The sequence below is a fragment of the Chanodichthys erythropterus genome, chromosome 20 (genome assembly GCF_024489055.1).
Source record: "Chanodichthys erythropterus isolate Z2021 chromosome 20, ASM2448905v1, whole genome shotgun sequence".
Classification (NCBI taxonomy): Eukaryota; Metazoa; Chordata; class Actinopteri; order Cypriniformes; family Xenocyprididae; genus Chanodichthys; species Chanodichthys erythropterus.
In genome coordinates, this window is record NC_090240.1 from 33,458,318 (window position 1) to 33,482,533 (window position 24,216).

General features: G+C 41.5%; 1 protein-coding gene across 1 annotated transcript in view; it reads left to right on the forward strand.

The window, feature by feature from the left end:
- Window positions 1–4,414: 4,414 nt before the first annotated feature.
- ghrhrl (growth hormone releasing hormone receptor, like) overlaps window positions 4,415–24,216 on the forward strand; it is a 38,932-nt gene continuing 19,130 nt past the window's right edge. The window contains exons 1-10 of the mRNA XM_067370519.1: window positions 4,415–4,447; window positions 6,775–6,883; window positions 9,348–9,455; window positions 11,432–11,523; window positions 12,462–12,559; window positions 12,824–12,956; window positions 14,495–14,648; window positions 19,189–19,249; window positions 20,025–20,094; window positions 20,172–20,263. Of these exons, the coding sequence (XP_067226620.1) occupies window positions 4,415–4,447; window positions 6,775–6,883; window positions 9,348–9,455; window positions 11,432–11,523; window positions 12,462–12,559; window positions 12,824–12,956; window positions 14,495–14,648; window positions 19,189–19,249; window positions 20,025–20,094; window positions 20,172–20,263 (950 nt within the window). The remainder of the gene's footprint in view (window positions 4,448–6,774; window positions 6,884–9,347; window positions 9,456–11,431; window positions 11,524–12,461; window positions 12,560–12,823; window positions 12,957–14,494; window positions 14,649–19,188; window positions 19,250–20,024; window positions 20,095–20,171; window positions 20,264–24,216) is intronic.

Sequence of the window (24,216 nt, forward strand, 5' to 3'; positions counted from 1 at the left end):
GAGTGCACTGAAAACGCGTGAATCTCGCTTACGCGCTTTGCCGAGGCCAAAGCTAACAGCAGCGCCGTCTTAAATGATAATATCTTAAAATCAACCTTGTCCAGCGGCTCAAATGGGGACATGGAGAGAGCATCAAGCACCAATCCTAAATCCCATGAGGGGGAAAGAGGTTTTGAAACTGGCAAAACGCGGCGCGCGCCCTTCATAAACCTGCACACCAAAGGATGCTGCCCCACAGTTTTATTATCAAAACCAATATGGCAAGCAGATATAGCGGCCAGAAACACTTTTATGGTTGAAAACGCTTTCCTTTGATCTATCAAATCCTGAAGAAATGATAGGACAACTGCCACTGAACACTGAAAAGGGATTTCGCGTTTGGTTGCGCACCAGCGCTCAAACACGCCCCATTTGCATTCATAAAGAGACCTAGTTGACGAGGCTCTAGCATTTTGTATGGTTCTGATAACGCTGTCAGACAGGCCAGTTGTATTTAAATTGAACCACTCACGGGCCAGGCCCATAGTGCCAGGCGTTCTGGATGAGGGTGAAAAATCTCCCCTTCTGCTTGTGACAAGAGGTCTCTGCGCAGCGGGAGAGGCCACGGGTCTCCGTAAAGCATATGTATGATCTCCGCTAGCCAATATTTCCCTGGCCACCTCGGAGCTATTAGTATTAGTGTCAATCCCTCCTCCCTCACTCTGAGAAGTGTTGGGGATATCAACGCTATCGGTGGGAACGCGTAAAGGAGAGTGCGAGGCCATTCGTGCGCCAGCGCATCTATCCCCAGAGGCGCGCTCTGGTCTTTCAGGGAGAAAAACAGAGGACACTGAGCATTGTCGTGGGACGCGAACAGATCCACTGACGCCCTGCCGTATATGCTCCAAATCTGCTCGACCACCTCCCTGTGCAATTTCCACTCCCCGTAGAGGGGATTGCCCCTGGACAGCAGATCCACACCCTGGTTCATGACACCCTGTACGTGCGTCGCTCTCAAGGATAAAAGATTGGCATTGCCCCATAGAATCAGTTTGCGTGCTAACGTGTGCAAGGGAAGTGATCTGAGACCTCCCTGTCTGTTTATGTAGGCCACAACTGTTGTGTTGTCCGTTCTCACGAGAACATGATGCCCCTTTAGAAAGGAGAGAAAATGCTTCAGCGTCAGAAAAACGGCTAGCATTTCCAAATAGTTTATGTGAAGACTGGACAGATGAGGACCCCATCTCCCATTCACTATCCTGCCCTCGTGAATGCCCCCCCAGCCGGACAACGACGCGTCCGTTGTTATGACTTTTCTGGCTCGAACCACGCCCATGGGAACCCCTTGAATCAGAAAGTTCGGGTGTCTCCACTGGCGCAATGCCAAGACTGCCTCTGACGTCACTCTCACTCTCCTTCGAGAATGACGTATCGGGTCCAGCCTCAGAGACGCTACCCAGCGCTGAAACTCTCTCATGAACAGTCTGCCTAAGGGAATAACTATCAGGGCTGAGGCCATCAGTCCTAACAGTCTGAGGCATGTGCGAAAGGAAACATTTTTCCCCCTCTGAAAATCTGTCATGCAATGAGTGAATTTTCTTACCCTGTCTTCCGACAGTCGCGCTTTGAACATTACCGAGTTTAGTGACAGCCCCAGATAAGTTATGGACTGCGTGGGGATTAAAACACTTTTTTTCGATGTTTAATTTCAATCCCAGTTTCTGTATATGTCCCAGAAGCATAGCTGTGTGTTCTTTCGCTTCTCGCTCTGACCGAGCTGTCACCAGACAATCGTCTATGTAAGTAGCGAGACGAATGCCTTTCTCCCTGAGCGGGGTCAGGGCCGCTTCTGTACATTTTACGAATACCCGTGGGCTGAGAGACAAGCCAAACGGTAGAACCAGATATTCGTATGCCACTCCACGGAAAGCAAACCTCAGGAATTTCCTGTGGGGTGGATATATCTTTATGTGAAAATATGCGTCTTTCAGGTCGATCGACGTAAACCAATCGCCCTGGCGCACTAGTTTCAGGAGTGTAGAATGAGTGAGCATCCTGAACTTGTACTTCCTTAAGTATTTGTTCAGTGCACGCAGATCTAATATGGGACGAAGAGCTTGAGTCCCTTTCTTTGAGACGAGGAAGTATCTCGAGTAAAACCCGCTGTGGCTCTGCTCGGTTGGGACCACTCTTATCGCTTTTTTGTTTAACAGAGAGGAAATTTCCTCCTGAAGAACATGCTTTAAGTCTCCCCGCACCTGAGAATGAATTATCCCTTTGAAATGCGGGGGGGAAGCGGCAAACTGCAGTCTGTACCCGAATTGTATCGTTTTTAATACCCAGCGGGACTGTGTGCATTCTCGCCAACTGTTTATTTGCAGCGTTCTGGTGCCATCGTGTGGCTGAGCGGTGGACGAGTTTGGGGTCTGTGCTGCGCATGCGTGGGGACTTAGCGCTTGGACAGAGTTTAAGCGGCTCATCACCTCTAAGGGGGCAAAAACTCCCCGAGGTGACGTTGTATTGTGTTCTGTTAATATGTTTTGCAACATTTTTTGGGGAATTGTGTTTTGCAACATATTCTGGGAATACAGTGAAAACTTTATTGAGTTCTGAACATGAAAAGTGCTTGTGACTTGTGGGTTGGTGTGCACCACTGCACCATCTCTTGTCCTTCTCACTGCTGTGCTTCCCCTGGCCCAACCGGGCTCTGTTTTCCACACAGAACATCTGGGAACTTCGAAACTCGTCCCTTGTCGAACGCTGAACATTCGGGGGTCGGGAGCTCGCGAACAGGGGGGCTGTGGGCTCCTTTCCCCGGGGAAGACCCCATCAAACTGCCTTCTTCTTCCTCCTCGCTCCCTGAGCGTGGGATTGAGGATGAGGTTGAGGAGCTGGCTGAACCGACTGAGCCGTAGCAGGCGGGAAGCTCTTTCTAGGCCAGGCAGTTCTCTGTTCTGGGACTCCGCTGTGACCCGCTGCATTCACATTCGGTCTCTGTCGCCTTGGAATGCGATAGCTGGGGGTGGGCGGGTCGTAACTTGAGCGAAGGTCTGCCGAGGTGGCTGAGGGGGTGCAGTCTGCGTCTTCCTAGGCAAACAGAGCTGCAAAGCCTCATCGTCCCTTTTCTTTTCCTCGCATCTCTTTTGCATCAGCGTCAGAGCCGAGCCGAAGATGCCATCTGCGACGACCGGTGCGTCCAGGATGGCTTCTTTTTCCCTGTCAGAGAGATTTGCCAAATTAAGCCAACGTCCTCTCTCTTGAATGACCATTGTGGCCATGGCCTTGCCCGCGGCCTGCACCGCGCATCTCTGAAGACGGAGAGAAAGATCGGTAACTACACAGATCTCCTCCCAGTGCGTCTGACCTGGCGTGGTCGACGCTTCGTCCTGCAGTTCCGCTTGGTACGCGGTCAGCATTGAGATAGCGTTCAGAGCCCTGACAGAGAGAGCGACTGCCCTATAAGCGCGTTCCGTCATGCTCGACTGGAAACGGTCCGCTTTGGATGGCAATGTCGGATTCGCAGCCGCTGTGTGCTTTGGATGCAGATGCGCAGCGACTAATGGCTCCATGGGGGGCATTCGGAGAAGTCCTACTTTCTCCATTCCCTCCACATCGAGAGCGGATCCTCCCTGCACGGGCAATTTGCTGGTGAACGGTTTGTCCTTCCAGGTGATAGCCACCTCCTCCAGGAGCTCTGGAAACACAGGAAGGAGCTGCCGTGCTGCCCGTTTCGCACTCGGCAGCCTCTTGCCCTCGTAGCGAGACTTTGCAGTCTCCGCTACCACGGTCGGCCATGGAATGTTTAGTTTCTCTGCAGCGCGTTTGCACACATCTTGCAGATCAACACTGAGAAGCGGGGATGGTGCCCCGCCTGCGTCTTCCGTGGGTCCCGCCGTGGCGAGGGGTATTACCGAGTGCGCAGGGGGAAGGAAAGGGGAGTCCTCGAAATCCTCCTCTTCCTCAGAGAGGAGGTGATCCGATTGTCCCTCTTCCTCGAAATCGAGCGCGTCCTCCTCATCATCCGTACTGAGCACGTTGGGCAGAGGGACGCAAACATCGAGCTGTTCACCCCAAGATAAAGCTGCCGTGGTGGGCAGCTCTACAGGAATGGGTACCTGTGGAGTGGTAGCTGGAACAGGGCTAGGTGACATGAGGGGATCCTGGCCTGACAGACTAGCTTGGCGTGCTAGTCTGCGACGAAGGCTCTTCATTGTGAAGCGTGCGCAATGTTCACAGGAACCTGGGTTATCGATCGCCAGTTGAGCATGTTTCAGCCCAAGACATGCAGAGCAGACCTGGTGTGTGTCTTTGCATGAGATTTTGTTCCCGCATGAACAAAGTCGCACAGCATCTCCCTCACTAGCCGGAACAGCCTGCATTGCTGCAGCCATCGTATTAACGAACAATCCTTGCAATCGAAGGAGTCAGGCGAAGGATGGTCGTTCGTCCAGGAGTTCGTAGGCTTCTGGTGTGAAGCGAGAAGAGGTTTTTGAATGTCTTAGTGACGTTGTGTCGCTCCTTTTATACTAAGGGTGGGGAAGCCACTCCCTGACACGACGTCACGTCTGCCAGCCAATTGGGGCTGGCTTAATGTAATAGAGCTTCTGACGAATACGCGGAAGGGGCGTATCCCACAGTGAGACACCGAAACGTATGCTTGAAAGAGAACTCTTGTTATACAACTATGCCGAGGTAAATTCAAATTGTGATTCTAGGGCACCTTTAAATCAAATGTAGAGAATAAACTTAAATTTTGAGAATAAATTAGTTGTGTTTCAAGAAAAAAATCATTACATTTCGAGAAAAAAGTTTAAATAAATTGAGAATGAACTTTGTTAAATTTCGAGAAAAAACTTGAAATAAAATGTTGAGAATAAACAGGATTTCGATCAGTGTCATGTTCGTTGCATACTGATAGAGGACATGACAGGGTTGGATCACTAGTCAGGCTTTCTTTCGATAACAAAGAAATACTATCAGCTTTAGCTAATTATCAGTCACAGTGCCGATATACAGCCATATCGCACAGCTACGAGTGTGATTTTGCGTTTATACAACAGTTCAATGGCACGTGTGTGTGTGTGTGTGTGTGTGTATATATATATATATATATATATATCGTCATTGACGAATAAGGTTTTTAAAAGTGTAAAAAAACATAATGGAGATATAATTCATTTTGAAGTTTTATTAAGTGTTAACTATGAGATTATGTGTTTTTTATAATCAATAATCACTGCTTTTGTAATTTTTTACAAAAAAGTAATTTCGGTTTTACCGAATTACACTTTTGGTTATACCGAATGACAATATTTTCAAACAGTGCTAACAGGCTGATATCTAGCTAGCTAGCAAAAGGACAATCAAACATTTTATATTTAGTACAAGTTTTAAAAATATTACAACATTTTCCTTGTTTTATAGCGGTTGCACCGAATTACCTGATGTTTCAGGTCATGCATATGAGCGAGTGAACACATTAATTTTTTTCAAATAGTTAAGAGAGAGTTAGTTACTTTGCTTCACGACCATGTGGTCCTTTGCAGGTGTCTGAATGATGTGACATCCTGTCACATGATATTGACCGCATGACTTGATCCAAAATGGTCCCTTTATATTGGTTACTCCGAATGACATCAATGAAATTCATTTTTCCAGACATTATTTCTCTACAATACAACGACTTCTACACATAATTTTAATACCATTTTGCACTATTTTGATATATGATGTTATAAAATCATACCGGAATAAAAATATATACATATATTACATTTTAAGATGTTTTAATCACTAATGAAATGGCTGTATTGGCCTTTGGATGGTTAAACCAAATGACCTTTTGACACTTCAAAATCTTTAAAATACCTTTATATGTAGCAAAATACAATTAAAACCTTTTGGATTCAATAAAAGAGATGTAGTTGTATTACCTTACATACTTTGGATATCATATCCTTGTTTATTATTATTATTAAGACCTTTGGACAAAGAAATGACCCAATATATATATATATATATATATATAAATCCAAATTTTTGGGGATATTTGTGGATCTCCCTATGCTGTAATATCTGGTCCTGTTATTTTGAGCCTGAGGTGGTGAAATACTGGTTTCTTGAACCTTCTTGAACAATAATAAAACGTCCCTGAGTGTAGCACAAAGGGAGCATTTTCTGAGAATAACCCATGAGACTTTGATTGCAATTGCTTTCAGAAGCTGCTACAGCTCATAATCATTTTTTAACTCTTAACCGGCATAGAGACACAGTCACACTGAAATGTTTGATTGGATACAATCACTCTGAATCAGTGCTTTGATTACATGTACATAATTTTACAAAACACAAAACATAACATTTTAAATACTTTTCTATGCATATACATATGTGTGTGCATACAGATGTTGAAATGGTTCTTGACAACTGCTACTTAATTAACTGCTCTACAGAGGAAACATTGGGTAGAAATGCAGCGCATTGTTAAAATTGCAATGAATTCTTCTCAGCGTCACTTTTCAATAACCTCAATATGCCATTATGGCTATTCATTGAAAAAGAAGAAATTTCACCTTTGTGCTAATGCAATCAGAAGTAATGTTTGGTATTAGCATTACATTCTCATTCACTTTTAGTGTGCACATATGCACATGCTTTCATGCTTTCCGTCTGGAAAGTGGGTCAGGACAGCATGCACAATTAATTGTAAGAGCGAGTGTCTGAGGATGGATGTGTTATGTTATAAAGGAGACCTGCATTTCTGTGCATCACTCATTTCATTTTCTCTCTCTGCAGGTGTTGTGTAGTTTGCATCCCGAGTGTGAATATATTTTTCAGTTGGCAAGAGATGAACAGCGGTGTCTGCGCGAGATCACAGAACTTGGGAACCTCAGCAGTTTCTCAGGTAGAAATAAACCAAAACTCCTGATGAGATGTTGAAGGGGTTTGTCATCCACAGGACGTGAGACGGATGCTAAACAGCACTGAAATTACATCGAGAGCAAACTGAGACCTTTTCTTAGGCATCCTGCTTCTCAGATTTTTCACTTCAGAAGTACTCATATGCGAGTCTCAACAGTGTCTCAAAACTGCGCTTTTAATTGCTGAGACAAAAACCGATTCCGCAATCAAAGTCTGATATCTCAATATGAACGCCAGCATTTCTCAGATGTATATAGATTTAGGCTATTAATGTTATTAAAAGAAGTCTCTTCTGCTCACCAAGGCTGCATTTATTTGATCAATAATTGGGGTTGGTAATCGAAATTCAATTCCAAATTCAGGAATCGGATACTTGTTATAAAATTTGGATTTCGATTCCTCTTATCGATTGCTGTGTGTGCATTTTAATGTGGTTTTAAACCATTCGGTTATGTCTTAAGTGAACTTAAACAGAAAGAAAATGCATTTGTAACAGTGCCTTATGCATGTGATCTGTGCGTCAGGTCTTAAAGTGACGGCAGCCTAATAAACCTGCTGCCATCTGTGTCATTACTGTTAATACTTTACTATACATTACTATAATGCCCATTTTCATAAGATGTAATATAAATCTCTGCTGTCCCCAGAATGTGTCTGTGAAGTTTCAGCTCAAAATCCCCCACAGATAATTTATTATAGCTTGTCAAATTTGCCCCTATTTGGGGTGTGAGCAAAAACACGTCATTTTTGTGTGTCCCTTTAAATGCAAATGAGCTGCTGCTCCTAACTTGCTTTCCAGTAGAGGGCGGAGCTTTAACAGCTCACGCTTCGGTTGCTCAGCAACAACAAATCATGTTAATCTTTTGTGCAAATCCAGTGTTGAATTGACCCTCGTTTGTGAAGCAGTCCGGCGTAAAATGACGGCATGTCAACAACACTCTACTACAACAACTCTTCCTCTTCTCTAAAGCAGCCCAACATGGACCCGCCCCCTTTGTTGTGTGTTCTCAGGGGCGGGGTTTATGTAAATTTTTGTCCTTACCAGCCATTTGTTGTAGTCCTTAAACAGAGAATTCATTAAAAGAAAATACAGGTATCTCTATTTGCATTGAACTTTGAGCGTCATAACTTTGCAGATGCTCAAACAGCAACATTACACACTAACTAAAAATAAAAAAGTAAAATCATAATCAAGGTCCCCTTTAATAATGTTTGAAATTTATATTAGTCCAGTTTATTAGTTAGTTATTCTTTAGGCTGATGATTTTTGTTCATAGTATTCAGCTGCAGCAAAATGTTTTGCAAAAAGACCATTGGATATCTAAATGTTTGACTTCAATTGGTGCTGAAACTGGGAATCAATAAAAATCTGAATCAATCAGCAGAATTGGAGCTGGAATTGAATCACTAAAATCCAAACAATACCCAAATATCGTAGTAATAATAATACAGTAAAATCAGTAATATTGTGAAATATTATTAATAACTTTTCTATTTGAATATATTTTAAAAAGTAATTTATTCCTGTGATCAAAGCTGAATTTTCAGCATCATTACTCCAGTCTTCAGTGTCACATGATCCTTCAGAAATCATTCTAATATGATGATTTGCTGCTCAAGAAACATTATTATTATCAATCTTGAAAACAATGGTGCTTCATATTTTTTTAGAAAATGTGATACAATTTTTTCTTTGATGAATAGAAAGTTTAAAAGAACAGCATTTATTTTAAATAAAAAAATCTTGTAACATTTTAAGTGTTTATACTGTCACTTTTGATCAGTCTAATACATCCTTGCTGACCAATGATATTTATTTCTCTTTTTTCAATCTTAATGACCCCAAACTTTTGAATGGTGGTGTATACTATTCACATTTCAGAAATAAAATATTTATTTATTCTTCCCTAAAAGAGAAAATTAGAACACGTTCTGCTGCTACTATAAAAAAATACTTTATACTGAAGCCATAATGTCTCCTGTCAAGCATTTCAACTTTTAAAATGACGTTTAATGACTTTTAAACTCTATTTCTTTTTTATTTTAAATGACATACAAAAACAGGTCACAAACCCATTACATGACATTTAAAATAAATGACATTCGCATAGCATTTTACACTGCCATAAGTTGTCAGTGGTGCAATTCAGAGACAGATGTTAATAGGAGATCAGTCTCATTGCAATGCAGCGCCTTGCGTTTGCGTTTCCCAGCGGTTCAGATGTGAAGTCGTGTTTGGCAACGGCTTTGCAGGAAATTCACATGCACAGATATACATGTGCCAATTCCAACACAACAAATTGGACCATAGTAGAGCAATTCTAGCTGTTATGTGCCACAGAAAACCTTTCAGATACATTGTTTTCTTGAAGTTTGGTGCTTGAGTGCATGGGTAGTTAAAAGTGCATGCTATTTATATATATATATGTGTGTATATGTGTGTGAAGGTTGCCTGCCAGTATGGGACTCTGTATTGTGCTGGCCCAGTGCTGCAGTGGGTGAGACCGTCCACTCACCCTGTCCGGCTGTTTTCTCTCTCTTCAACAACAACACTGGTACGACACAACCACAACATCCACACTTAATACAACACACATAATTAGCAATATAAACACTCACAGCTGTGCAGTATGGCTGTCACGCCAATCACAGCATGCTTTTATACAGCCATATTGCACAGCTATGAGTGTGATATTGCATTTATACAATGGTTTGACAGTATGAGTGTGTATACAAATAAGAAATAACAACGGAGTGTCTTTAAAACCCTCTTTTGTGCAGAACTACTTCCTTCCGCCACGGATTCAAATCTCAAGTTGACTTGTTGTATTTTGTACAGTATTATTGAGAGAGAGAGAGAGAGCGAGAGAGCGAGCGAGCATTACCTGTGTCTAACGTTCATTCTTCAGGTCAATGTCCGTAATATTATATCCATTATAAAACTCTGTTTGATTGTCCGCTGAAGAAAGCGATCTTTGTATTTGTCCTTTTTACAAAGGGAATTTTCCATAACATACAGCGCTAAAACATTGACTTTTGTTTACAAAAGTCCCTTTCAATTTAAAAGTCTCTTGTGATTGACTGACTCATTCACTCATAAGTTTTCCTCGTAGTCTAATGGCGTATTAATGTAACTTTCACTCAATATATTATACACTTATGGACCCTTTCTCAGTACCAAATACAACATATTATTAATAATATTTATTGAACAACTATATATAAATTAACAACAATAGCCATTATAAATGACAGTTGGAAATAAACACAATTGTACAATTCAGTCAAACATACAAAAGCAGAGCTCTACAGGACGTAAGTTAAATATAGCCTTAATATTAAATTTAACATAGCCCAATTTGATTTGATTAATAGATTAATAAGACCAAAGATTGGCTGTTTTATGTACCCAAAATTAATTATATCTCATGTTTAACCACTATAAGAGCCAGCGGCAAATCCCTGAAGCAGTAGCCGAGATGAAGCTGTTCTCGGCAGGTACACGAGCACTGAACGGCCGCTGACGGCCTGGAGCTCGCACCTCTGAAAACATCGAAACAAATTATAAAATAATTATGATATTATATGAGTCACATATTTCAGGTCTTAACAACTACATTCTTGCCTAAAAAACTACAGTTCGTGGTACAACAAGTATATTATTTGTAAAAAATACGGTGGATTTGCTCTGCCGCCATGACAGTCGCTTTAAGCGGAGTGATACAAATGGTGAAAAGGAAGGAGTGCTGTTATCACTAGAATATCGCATGGCTCTCAGCCAATCAGATTCGAGAACCAGAAAGAACTGTTGTATAAAAAAGAATACGTAATTAAGCAAAATTAATGATGTAATTATTTTTGTTTTATTATTTTATTTTTGTCTGATCCGAATGCCTTAGAGACTTCGCTCTTTTGACTCGAGAAACAGAAAATGTTTCTATGTAAGGAATTAAAAGAGAATGCGTTCTTAATCTCTGAGTTTGCCCAACATGCATTTCCATATTAACAGCTTCTGCAAGCAAACGCGTTGGTTTCAGTCTGTGGGCTTTAACAATAGGCACATCTACCTTGAGAATATGAGCTGAAACCTCAAATGGTAAAATGCACGGCCCCAATTTCAAGGCTTCATGAGCTTGAGCAAAGAAAAGGCAGGTTTTCATATTTGCCACTGCAATAATGTCTCAAATCTCCACAGATCCAACCATATAACAAACTAAACCCAGTCTAAACCCGGCCAACCAATGCTACATGCGGAAGACCACAAATGAAATTGTGCTGCTGAGTAAAGTGTCACTCCATCACTGACTTATGTAGGATACAGACCTCATTTCACATTCAGCCTTTAGCACAAGCTAATTTTATGCATTGCATCTTATTGTCCTCCAGAGAAAAAGATAAAAATAAACTCAATGAATTCCTCAAACAAAGTTGCCTGTGAATGCATAAGCATATTTAAATGTTTTTTTGAAAAGCTTGAAGAGATAACCTTGCATGATGGTCATTGACCTTTGACCTTAATTGATTACTCTAGGTATAGTGAGTCGTAACTGCAGCGCTGGAGGCTGGTCACGGCCGTTTCCTCCTTACCATGAGGCCTGCAGTGTTGAGGACGACATCCCAGAGGTTCTTCAATTCATACTCACATACACCAATCAGGCGTAACATTATGACCACCTTCCTAATATTGTGTTGGTCCCTTTTTTGCTGCCAAAACAGCCCTGACCCATCGAGACATGGACTCCTCTAGACCCCTGAAGGTGTGCTGTGGTTTCTGCATCAAGATGTTAGCAGCAGATCCTTTAAGTCCTGTAAGTTGTGAGGTGGAGCCTCAATGAATCGGACTTGTTTGTTCAGCACATCCCACAGATGCTCGATTGGATTGAGATCTGGGGAATTCGGAGGCCAAGTCAACACCCCAAACTCGTTGTTGTGCTCTTCAAACCATTCCTGAACCATTTTTGCTTTGTGGCAGGAGCATTATCCTGCTGAAAGAGGCCACAGCCACTATGAAAGGGAGTACATGGTCTGCAACAATGCTTAGGTAGGTGGTACATGTCTAAGTAACATCCACATGGATGGCAGGACACAAGGTTTCCCATCACACTGCCTCCACCAGTTTGCCTTCTTGTGCTGTTCCTTCCTTGGAGCACTTTTGATAGATACTGACCACTGCAGACCGGGAACACCCCACAAGAGCTGCAGTTTTGGAGATGCTCTGATCCAGTCGTCTAGCCATCTCAATTTGGCCCTTATCAAACTCGCTCAAATCCTTATGCTTGCCCATTTTTCCTGCTTCTAACACATCAACTTTGAGGACAAAATGTTCACTTGCTGCCTAATATGTCCACCCACTAATAGATGCCGTAATGAAGAGAGAATCAGTGTTATTCACTTCACCTGTCAGTGCTCATAATGTTATGCCTGATCTGTATATATATATATATATATATATATATATATATATATATATATATATATATATATATAATCATTCATTCACTCAACACTCAACTCAACATGGTAATTTAATTATAACTGATTTGTGCTCATTTGTCCCTCAGGAGTCGTATTTTGCCACTGTGAAACTGATCTACACTGTTGGTTATGGAGCGTCACTGCTCTCTCTCTCTGTTGCTGTGGTAATACTGCTGCTCTTCAGGTACTGTGCTTGGTGGACTAAAAACACCTCAAACACGCCACTGATGTAACCTGAAAGTTACTGTAAAAATATTGCTTTAATATACCTAGTCTCTTTTGTGAGTAACTTTTAGCATATATCTAGCTACTTGAAATCGACTCTGGCTTTACAACTTTAAATCAGCCTGTAGCTTGGAAACTAGTCTCAAAGTAGTTACTGTAACATTAGAAGAAGGTTGTATTCTTTAAAATTATACACTTATAAATAATGTTGTTTGTGTTATAGGCGATTACACTGTGCTCGAAACTACATCCACATGCAGCTGTTTTTCACCTTCATCCTAAAATCTGTGGCTGTTTTTATCAAAGATGCTACGCTGTTCTCCAGTGACGACACGGATCACTGCACACTCTCTACAGTGAGTCCATCACAACAGACCCCACAGCCTGTGTTGTTTCCTGTGAAAAAAAAAAAAAAAATGTATATATATATATATAAATATAGTTGCATTTTAAAGTTTACATACCCCTTGCAGAATCTGTAAAAATGTGAATAATTTTAACAAAATAAGAGGGATCATTCAATATGCACGTTATTTTTTATTTAGTACTATCCTGAGTAAGATATTTTATATAAAAGATGTTTACATAAAGTCCAGAAGACAAAAATAGTTCCAGAAGGAAACACGATGCATTAAGAGCCGGGGGGTGAAAACTTTTGAACAGGATGTCCAAATTTTTCTTATTTTGTTTAAATATGATTTTTTTTTCATTTAGTACTGCCCTTCGGAAGCAACAGAAGATACTTGCATGTTTCCTGGAAGACAAATGAAGTACAATTTACCTTGATCTTCGAATTAAAAAAGTTTTCACCCCTCGGCTTAATGCATCGTGTTTCCTTCTGGAGCATCATTGAATGTTTGAACCTTTTTTAATAGTTGAGTTTGAGTCCCTCAGTTGTCCTCAGTGTGAAAAGATGGATCTCAAAATCACACAGTCACTGCTGGAAAGGGTTCAAATATGCAAAAAATGCTTGAAAGCTGATGAATCTGCAGGAGCTGGAGGATTTTTCTGAAGAACAGAGCTCAGTTTAACTGCTCAGAACAAACAAGTGACTCATGAACAACCATCACAAAACATAAAAAACAGTCGTAGATCATCCTGGTAACCATACAGTATTAAGAATCAAGGGTTTGTAACTTTTAAACGGGGTCATTTTTTATAAATTCATCCATTTTTTTTTGTCTTGAAGGACTATATGTAAACATATTTTATGTAAAATATCTTATTTAAGACAGTACTAAATAAAAAATAACATGCATTTTCTATTAGAATATATTTAAAGATATAATTTATTCCTGTGATCAAAGCTGAATTTTTAGCATCACTACGCCAGTCTTCAGTGTCACATGATCCTTCAGAAATCATTCTAATATGCTGATTTGCTGCTCAAGAAACATTTATTATTATTACCAATGTTGAAAACAGTTGTGCTTTTCAGGATTCTTTAATGAATAAAAAGTTCAAAAGAACCGCTTTTATTTGAAATAGAAATCCTTTGGAACATTATAGTTGTCTTTACACTTGTGATCAATTTAATGCATCCTTGCTGAATAAGCGCATTAATTCCTTTGTCCAAAAAAAAAGAGACCCCAAACCTTTGAATTTGTAGTATATATATTTAATGTATAGAAAATATTGGAGGTTAAGCACCTCTGAAAAAGCACCTTTAATGCTAAAAAGAACAATAAAATAAGTTGTATATATTTTGTACATTATTCATGGAAAATTCCTTGATTTCTTCAAGAGTCCTCCATAGCTGCATTCATTTTTTAGTAGAAATATTCACCTTCCTTTATTTCCTGCTGAGTTTATACTTTCCCCATCTGCTTATCTCCTGCCTCTGCAGTTTTTTCTCTTTTCATCATTCTCAGAGTGTCTCTCTCTCTTTCTTTAGGCAGCCTGTAAGGCGTCTGTGGTGTTTTGTCATTATTGCATCATGACTAATTTCTTCTGGTTGCTGGTTGAAGCCGTGTATCTGAACTCGCTGCTGGTCTCTGCCTTCCCGCGCAGCCGCCGCTGTCTGTGGAGTTTCGCTCTGCTGGGCTGGGGTGAGACTCTCATATCGCCATACCTGTCCTCTCACACGCTCTTTCCTCTGGCCATCACAAATGAGTTTTATCTTGTAGTCTAGACTATGCGAGTTATTAAAGGAACAAGAAGAGGAAAGGAGAAATTAGATTAGTTTATGTAGATTTTTTTTTGGGAGCACTTTACAATACCGGTGCTCTAATATGAAATAACCCTTACGCTGTCTTGAAAACCCTGAAACACCTTTGGTGTTCCCAGTCAAAAATGACTGGCCTTTTAAAAATCACTCGTTATTCTATATTATCAATCTTTTTGTCAACTTGTTTTCTTTCAGTTAGGACAGGTTTTCTATTTCATTTTGAAACTGATTGATCGTAGGCCTTATTGATCTGAGGATAAAGTTCATCCCTGTGAAAAAGAAACCCTGTAATACTCAAAATAGCTTGTCTGTGTATATGAATGTGTGTGTGTGCAGTAGCCCGAGTCTGCATGTATCCATGCATGCACAGGTCTGAGGCCTTTATCTGTGCAAGCACACATTTAATATTGTATGCAAAGCTTCTGAACACTAAATGTGTCTCTTATTTTCAATCTCCCCCACTTCATTTTTTAATGGATGGTGTCTTTTGATCAATATAAGCTCAGATCAATGAGGCCTATGATCAATCAGTTTCAAAAATAAATACAAAACCTGTCCTAATTGACAGAAAACAAGTTGACAAAAAAGACTGATTTCAATATTAAAATAGCATAACGGCAGATTTATTTTTGTAGGCTGGTCGTTTTGTGTTACAAGGTGGGGAAAAAATCCCAAAAAAGTACAAATTATTATCCCAAAATATTTGGGAAGTAGTTATACCCTGTGTGAACGAAGTAAGTTTTAGAGTGACCATTGCGATAACATTAACATTTTCAGGAAAAAGAAAATCCTCTCCGGGTCTAAATGATCCGAACAACACTTAAGGGTTAATTCATGAATAAAGTGTTCACCCAAAAATGAAAATTCTATCATCATTTACTCACTATCATGTGGTTTCAAACCCATATGACATTCATTCATCTTCGGGAGCACAAATAAATATATTTTCAATGAAATCTGAGATTTCTGTCCCACCATTGAAAGACACTTCAGACCGTTCATGAAGCGTATGACTGTCTTTTGTCAATGAAGTTCAAAAGAATATATTTTGAAAAATGTACCCCCCACTCCAGTTTTTTTTTGACTCAGAATATCTTCTTTTTTTGCTCCACAGAAGAACAAAAACAGGTTTGGAAAATAAGTAAATGATGACAGAAGCAAGATTGCCAGGTTTTCACAACAAACCCAACCCAATTGCTACTCAAAACTAGCCCAGTTCAGGTTCTGGGGGCAAAAATCCACTTTTTGGTGGGGTTCCCTTGTTAAAATTCGCATTCCAGGAGCTAAATGTCATTTTATTTAGGGTCGCTTCAACCCCTCGAGCATGAAAAATAACAGTGTTAAAGGGTTAGTTCACCTAAAAATGAAAATTCTGTCATTAATTACTCACCCTCATGTCGTTCTACACCCATAAGACCTTCGTTAATCTTCAAAACATAAATTAAGATATTTTAGTTGAAATCCGATGACTTAGTGAGGCCTCCATAGGGAGCAATGGACACTTCCTCTCTCAAGATCCGTTAATGTACTAAAAACATATTTAAATCAGTTCATGTGAGTACAGTGGTTCAATATTAATATTATAAAGTGACAAGAATATTTTTGGAGCGCCAAAAAACAAACAAATTAAAGACCTATTATAGTGATGGCCGATTTCAAAACACTGGTTCATGAAGCATCGGAGCACAAATGAATCAGTGTGTCGAATCTGCTGTTTGGAGCGCCAAAGTCATGTGATTTCAGCAGTTTGACACGCGATCCGAATCATCCGTAGCTTAATGAAGCAGTGTTTTGAAATCGGCCATCACTAAATAAGTCGTTATTTTGTTTTTTTGGCGCTCCAAAAATATTCTCATCCCTTTATAATATTAATATTGAACCACTGTACTCACATGAACTGATTTAAATGTTTTTAGTACCTTAATGGTTCTTGAGAGAGGAAATGTCATTGCTCCCTATGAAGGCCTCACTGAGCCATCAGATTTCAACTAAAATATCTTAATTTGTGTTCTGAAGATTAACTAAGGTCTTACGGGTGTGGAACGGCATGAGGGTGAGTAATAAATGACAGAATTTTCATTTTTGGGTGAACTTGCCCTTTAAAGTAGCCCAATTTCGCAGGAAAACCACAGTCTTGGCAACTCTGGACAGAAGGACACCATGGACTATATTTAAGATAAAACACCATCTTAAAACACAACACTCACTGTCCTTTTAAGACTGATTGGTTGACTAGTCAGTTTGAAACACGTCATTTTTGTGCCACTAACAAAAATAATGACAAACAGTTTTCCTGTACACATTCCATCTGTCATTGGCCAAACAAACAGCAAACAGATATTCCCATTCCAAACTCAAGCTATTGGTTGAGTGAGTGTTGCTTTGTCAGGAGATTGACATGACCTTTGACAATAATGCAAAGGCACACTACCATTCAAAAGTTTGGTGTCAGAAAGATTTGTTTGTTTTTTTAAATGATTGAGTACCAGGATGCATTACATTGATCAGAAACAGTAAAGTAAGTACAGACAGTTATAATTTTAATAAAGATTTCTATTTCACGTGAATGTTGTTCTTTTGAGCTTTCTATTCCTTAAAGAATCCTGAAAAAATAAAACGATCACGGTTTCCACAAAGATATTAAGCAGTGTTTTCATCTTTGATACTAAGAAATGTTTCTTGAGCAGCAAATCAGCATTTTTGAATGATTTCTGAAGGATCATGTGACACTGAAGACTGGAGTAATGATGCTGAAAAAAAAAAAAAAATCTTATCGACCCCAAACTTTTGAAGGGTAGTGTATGTATAGAATAAATGATATGCTTTGTGTCTGGGTCGTGATCACTTTGTCTGGCGTTTTATTTTTGCAGTAATGACCCAGCTGACTGTACATTATGATGCTTATTTCTTGGCCACTTACTCTCTCATCATTCATGCTTCTAAAGTCTATTATTTTTCTCATGTTAGCAGCTATTATAGTCTCAGCAACTCCAATCAGTGAAGTACAGCATGATCCTTCTGTTGTTCTGTTTCTCAATTCCCATTTATATTCTGTCTGTCTGTCTCTCCTCTGGTCTCTGGGACTCTGAGAGGGCTTAGAAGTGTCAGAACAACTCCAGTGATTGGCACCTCCATCGTCCTTGATTTGAGCAGACAATTGAAAGAACAAACAGTTCAAATGACATTGTAGAAGCAGTACTCAACATAGAGATGCACAGAAGGAATATAACTATATGTACAAATCATTGTTCTCTTTCTCATACACGTTCCTGGTCTTATTGCGAGTGATGCGTCAGTGCATGTTATTCTAAAGAATTCATTTTAGTTTTTAAAATTTTATTTTTTAAACAAAATCAATTAAATGAATGATTCAATGACTCACTCAAAGACCTCACTTGTTTCATTACTGGACAAATCAGCTTTTTTGAATGAATCTCTTGAATGAATGGTTCAATGACAAATGTATCAATACATTGTTATACCAATAGGTGTTAAAAGATTTAACACTTGTCGCCACCTACTGGCATAACTATGCAATTGATACAATCTTTATTTTGAAGCATCAAGTTACTTTCAAAAGGTGATTTACACTATTTTGATCGCTGCTGTAGACATCAGTGTTTATATCCAAACTATAAACTTTTATCCCAGTACTTCTGTGATAATTTGAGATATTGTAACACAGAAATAATGACACTATGTGGTTGAAAAGACTGTTTGTGAATCTGTTCAATACCTATATGACAACTGCTCTGTTCACTGAGATCGTACTTGGCAAAGGTTTAATAGTTAAATTGTTAGGAATGAAATCGAAGTGGGTTTTAATCAAGATTGCGATCTTTTAACGATTAATTGTGCAGCTCTACACTCTACAGTAGTATATAATGCTTTTTACAGTCAATTCTAAGTCTAATCCAATTTTTTTCTCATTGAATATCCTGTGTCACATACTTTTGCATCACATTAGGAAAGTTATATGGATTCATGATGATATTTTGGAGATCTGCTAATTTCTGTTTTAGAAATATGGAAAGCACTTGAAAATTACCTTTTTTTCTTGTGCAAATATGTGTAATACTTCATGAACTTCACTAATTCTGTCTACGTTTTCATAATTGCTTAAATGATTAATTTTGGATTACACCAACTTTTGGTAACTTAACTAAAAAGCACTTAATATTTCATGCAGAATAGCTCTGAATCTTCTTTTAATATATTTCTTTCCGGTTATCATTGACTAAAGTCTGGATCAAACTGCTTCAGATTCTACATTCAGTGCCACTATCATGATCAGCATTGATAGCAATAGTTTCTAGGTATATAATCCATGCTTTTTTACAGTGTTGCATTGAACACTCTCTGTAATATTCCCTTTTACTCACACTATAATCTTTTTGTCTCTCTCTCGTCTTTTCTCGCAGGTGTTCCGCTGGTCTGCATCATCCTCTGGATCTGCTCCAGAGTGTATTTTGAGGACACAGAGTAATTGCACATTTTTTTTTACTTTAAGTAGTGGTGCTCGTGAGGGATTTGAACAAGCCCCTAATGCCAAACACACACCTAAGACTCAATCTCATCATGTTTTCGATCAGCAGCTAGTCTGCTACAAGAAGTCTCAGATTGCCACCCGTGCCAACAGAATGAATGTTGCACTTATTATAAAGTAATGGCTTTTATCATTGGCTGCTTTATTGCATCTTACCTGGGTGGGCCAAAAAGCAATGACCTAGAATGATCTAGCAACACACTAAAACCTTTCAGAACACCCTTTCAGCTGCATAAAACCAAAGTCCCTTTAAGACAAGTCATTTCACTCGGCGGCCATCTTTGAAACGCCTCTAAGGCATCCTGTGCATCCATGCAGCTCCTATCTCTTTGAATGGGGAAATATCAAATTCTCCAAAGCTGTTTGCCAAGCTTTCGATTAAATATTTGAAATCAATATAAGCAAGAATATTTAAAATCACCAATGAATTCAGACAACAACTGTCTCATAATTTTTTTTCCAAACACTCGAATCATGATAAAAAAAAACTGTATTTTTTAGGCTGGATCAAGTTAATGCGCATGTGCAGACCTAATGCGCATCTCTTGTGCCTCATTTCGGAGGTGCGTGTCTGACTGTTTCTATAGAAACCAAGGCAAAAAGCTGCTCTGTGGTTCAGAAAAGTTGGAAGACCTTTTAAATGGTTCCATCATTTGCGGAAAAGATACAGATTTTAATCAGCTATGTTCAGGTCTTTGATTTTTTTTTCAGGTGCTGGGACATAAATGAAGATTCTCCTTATTGGTGGATCATCAAGGGTCCCATTGTAGTATCCATAGGGGTAAGATAATGCATGGTGACATGGATGAATGAATGGACTCACACAGTTATTTTCATGTCTGTTTCTTGCCCAACCAGGTGAACTTCCTTCTCTTCATGAACATTATCAGGATTCTGGTGCAGAAACTGAATCCTCGCTTGATCCAGTTCAACAATTCAGCTCAGTACAGGTACGCCAACACAAACCCATGAGATCTGAAGGGACACTCGCTGCATGTGTGGAGATGGGTTGGTGTTTTCAGTTCATTCTCTATGGGAGACGAGCCGCAGGTTTGTCTGGGGGATTGATTGGTGGCTCAAGTGGTGAGAGCTTTACAATACACCTAACAATTTACTGCGTTTTATACTTCAACTTTAGTAAATACATTAGCTATTATGAACTAAAAGCATTTAGAAATATTGGTTAATGTTAATTTAAAAATATACAGCATCTGTCATCTGTCACAATTTTTTTTAGTAAAAGCAGCAATATTGTGAAATATTGCTACAGTTTCTTTCTATTTTATTATTTATAAAAAATGTAATTTATTCATGTGATCAAAGCTGAATTTTCAGCATCATTACTCCAGTCTTCAGTGTCACATGATCCTTCAGAAATCATTTTAATATGATGATTTGATGCTTAAGAAAGATTTCTGATTATTATCAATGTTGAAAACATTGCAGCTTAACATTTTTGTGGAAACAATACCATTTGAACTTTTTATTCATCAAAAAATCCTGAAAAAAGTATCACCATTTCTACAAAAAATATGAAGCAGCACAACATGGATGTTAACTTTAATCAAGATTAATAGATTAATAAATGCCAAAAAAATAATTTGTTGTTAGTTCATGTTGACTGTTGCGTTAACTTATGTTCCCATTCAGTCGGTCACGTTCGACGTACGTCGGACAGACCGACGAATAGGAATCTCGCTAGAGAGGCCAATCTACTTCGAGTGTAACTAAACGAGCCAATGCACATTGGCATGCAATCATATGCATCAGCTGCTCGCCTCGCAGCGCGGGTATATAATGAGCAGCAGGTGCGTTGCATCTTCAGCTTTTCGCTTCGGAGCCGAACGGTGTTGTTCCTGTTCTCTGCAAGCGAGTGTCTGCTAGAAGACGAGTCAAGCTTTTGGTTGAACTTCTCTTTTTTTCCGAGTGCGGGCGAACAGCACAGCAGCGGGGTCGACGTCCTCTCTTTTTCTGTTTCGTTTGCCGTTTTTGAGCAAATAGCTGTTTGACAGCGTCAGAAGGCTGTTCTCACGGCCGGTACGGTGCGCTTTTGAGCGCTGAAAAGCCGTTTTTACGGCTGGTAAGAGTGAGCGCCTTCAAAGAGAGAGAAAGCACATGACAGGCTGCACACAATCCCTGTCTGTGTTGCGGTGGCCGTTCCCCTGCGTGCTTCAGCACTTCTAAAAGAGTAAAGTCCCTGAAAGAGCTTACACAAGTAGATTCGCGTCTTTTTAAAGACGACATCCTACTTGTGTTTCTGGATGCGATCGTTCCTGTCCTCACTGACGGCCACGATCACCGTTTCGCATGTCTGGGCGCGTGCTGAAATGATGTTCGTGGGTGTTCATGTTTTCATATGAGAACATGATCACGTCGACACGCCGGTCGTGACTCTTCTTTCTCCGGGAAGCTTGAGTCCCCTCTGTTGTTGGCCAGCTGCCGCTTGTGTGTAAAAGCACAGCCGCGGCTCTGCCCGACACTCTGGGAGACCGCGGAGATCAGCGAGAGCAAACCTCTCGCTCCTCTGCGTGTCGTGTGCCGTCGAGCTGCCGGGCTGCAGCGCGGGTTGTCACGGCAACCCAGCGCTCGCTCGGCGCTCTAGATGCGCGGTTCCCTTGCGTAATCTCCATTGTAGCGCCCTCTCTGGTGCACCAGAAGAGGTCTACTTTGCTGATATGGCTTGGGTGACATGAGGTTGAGGGGTTCCTTCGGGGAACCAACCCCCTAGGGCCCCTCCCTCTCTAGCGCATTGCAAGCTGTGCAGTTTCTGGATTGGATTGCTGGTCCTTTTCATAGGGGAACCTAGCATTTCATTCAGAGCTCCAGCTGAGGGACAGACGTCGATTGCAGCATCGGAGAGAGTGCTGTTATGCTCTGGAAATGAGGGTGACGCTGCCCACTGTAATGGTGTGTGCTTATGCTGACTCAGATTCAGAGTTTACAGCCATGCTTTCCTGGGTCTTCCAGATGTGCATGGAAAACTTGGCAGTATGGGGGTATATTGGTGCCATAAATATGGAATGCCAAAGGTGCCAATCTGCATAAGTTTTTCCTCTCTCACTACCCTCTTGGATGGGGTGGCTGTACACAGACCACACCCACCCTGCATGTGAGGCCAAGGCACTCTTTTTGCATGAGGGTAGTTCTGTGCTGGGGTTGAGCTGCGCTTGTTGACTAACCGTGATCAAAGTCACGGCGCAGGCCCTCAGCCAGACGATGTCCACCTCCGTGGTCCAGAAGTGCCCCCTGGCTTACCTTGTGAGGTGTGAGAGGTTGTCAAGCTAAATGCTTTCTCAATGCTCCCATCTTACGAGGTGGCCTTTCGGTGACACTGTCGAGGACTGAGCCCAGCGGTTCTCCTCAGTTAGTAGCGGATAGGGGAGCTTCCCATGACAAACCATTGAGTTCCTCTTGGGCCGCCCCTCAGTCTGCTCGTCGCCAAGGGTGTCGTCCCCTGCAAGAAACTCCGGCCCAGCAGGCTCTGCTGTATCCATTGCGGGGAGATGACGCCTCCCGTCTCTGCAGCTGTTTAACTGGTTGGTGAGAATCACCCCTGAGACGGGCGACCCAGAGATGGGTGGGGCTGCTCTTCCACCCCTGGAGGAGGGCCAGGTGGTAAATCCTTTATTGGGTTTGTTTCTGTTCCGCCACTGACCCAAGAGGCAGCGGTACCCAAATTTTAAAGAGCAGTTCCTCCATTTCCAGGTCTGAAGAGGGTTTGGAGAGCAGTGGGAGGAGAAAAACCTCACCACTCTCATCCCCCTCTTCTGTCGCCAGTGGACAGCAGCGAGCAGCGGGCAGCCAAAGCCTCGACTGCTCCCTCTGTCCATCCGTGGAGCCAGGTAAGTGTTGCCTAGCACACTGTGACGCCGCTTCGGGCCGCCTCACAAAGAGAGCCCCCGAGCCGCGTCCCTGTGTTCCACCTCGCTGCCCTGCTGCGGGTACACCGGTGGTCCCTTTGGTCCTGCTTGTACGGTCTCTGCGAGCCGGGTTAGCGCTCCCCAGTCCGTCTCGCTGGCTCCTTCGGACCATCAGGGTCGGCTTTGCGATTCAGTTCGCCCGGCTCCCCCCCAAGTTCAGGGACGTCCTCTTCACTACAGTGAAAGATGCCGATGCCCCTGTCCTGCGTGCGGAGATCGCAGTCCTACTGGCGAAGGACGCGATAGAGCCGGTCCCTCCAGCCGATTTGAGGTCGGGGTTCTACAGCCCCTACTTCATTGTACCCAGGAAAAGCGGCGGGTTACGACCGATCTTGGACCTGCGAGTTTTGAATCGGAGCCTCCACAAGCTACCATTCAAAATGCTCACGCAGAAACGCATTTTCGAGTGCATCCGTCCCCGAGATTGGTTTGCAGCGATTGACCTGAAGGACGCGTACTTCCATGTTTCAATTCTTCCGCGACACAGGCCATTCCTGAGATTCGCGTTCGAAGGTCGAGCATATCAGTACAGAGTCCTACCCTTCGGGCTGGCCCTGTCTCCCCGCGTCTTCACGAAAGTCGTGGAGGGAGCCCTTGTTCCCATGAGAGAACGGGGTGTTCGCATTCTCAACTATCTCGACGACTGGCTCATTCTAGCACAGTCCCGGGATCAGTTGTGCAAACTCAGGGATTTGGTGCTCAGACACCTCAGCCAGTTGGGGCTTCAGGTCAACTGGGTAAAGAGCAAACTCGCCCCGGTGCAGAGGATCTCTTTTCTCGGTATGGAGTTGGATTCGGTCGAGCAGATAGCACGCCTCACAGAGGAACGTGCTCGGTCAGTGTTGAACTGCCTGAATACATTCAATGGCAGGACAGCGGTCCCACTGAAGTTCTTTCAGAGGCTCCTGGGGCATATGGCGGCTGCTGCGGCTGTAACACCGCTCGGTCTGCTTCATATGAGACCGCTTCAGCACTGGCTTCAC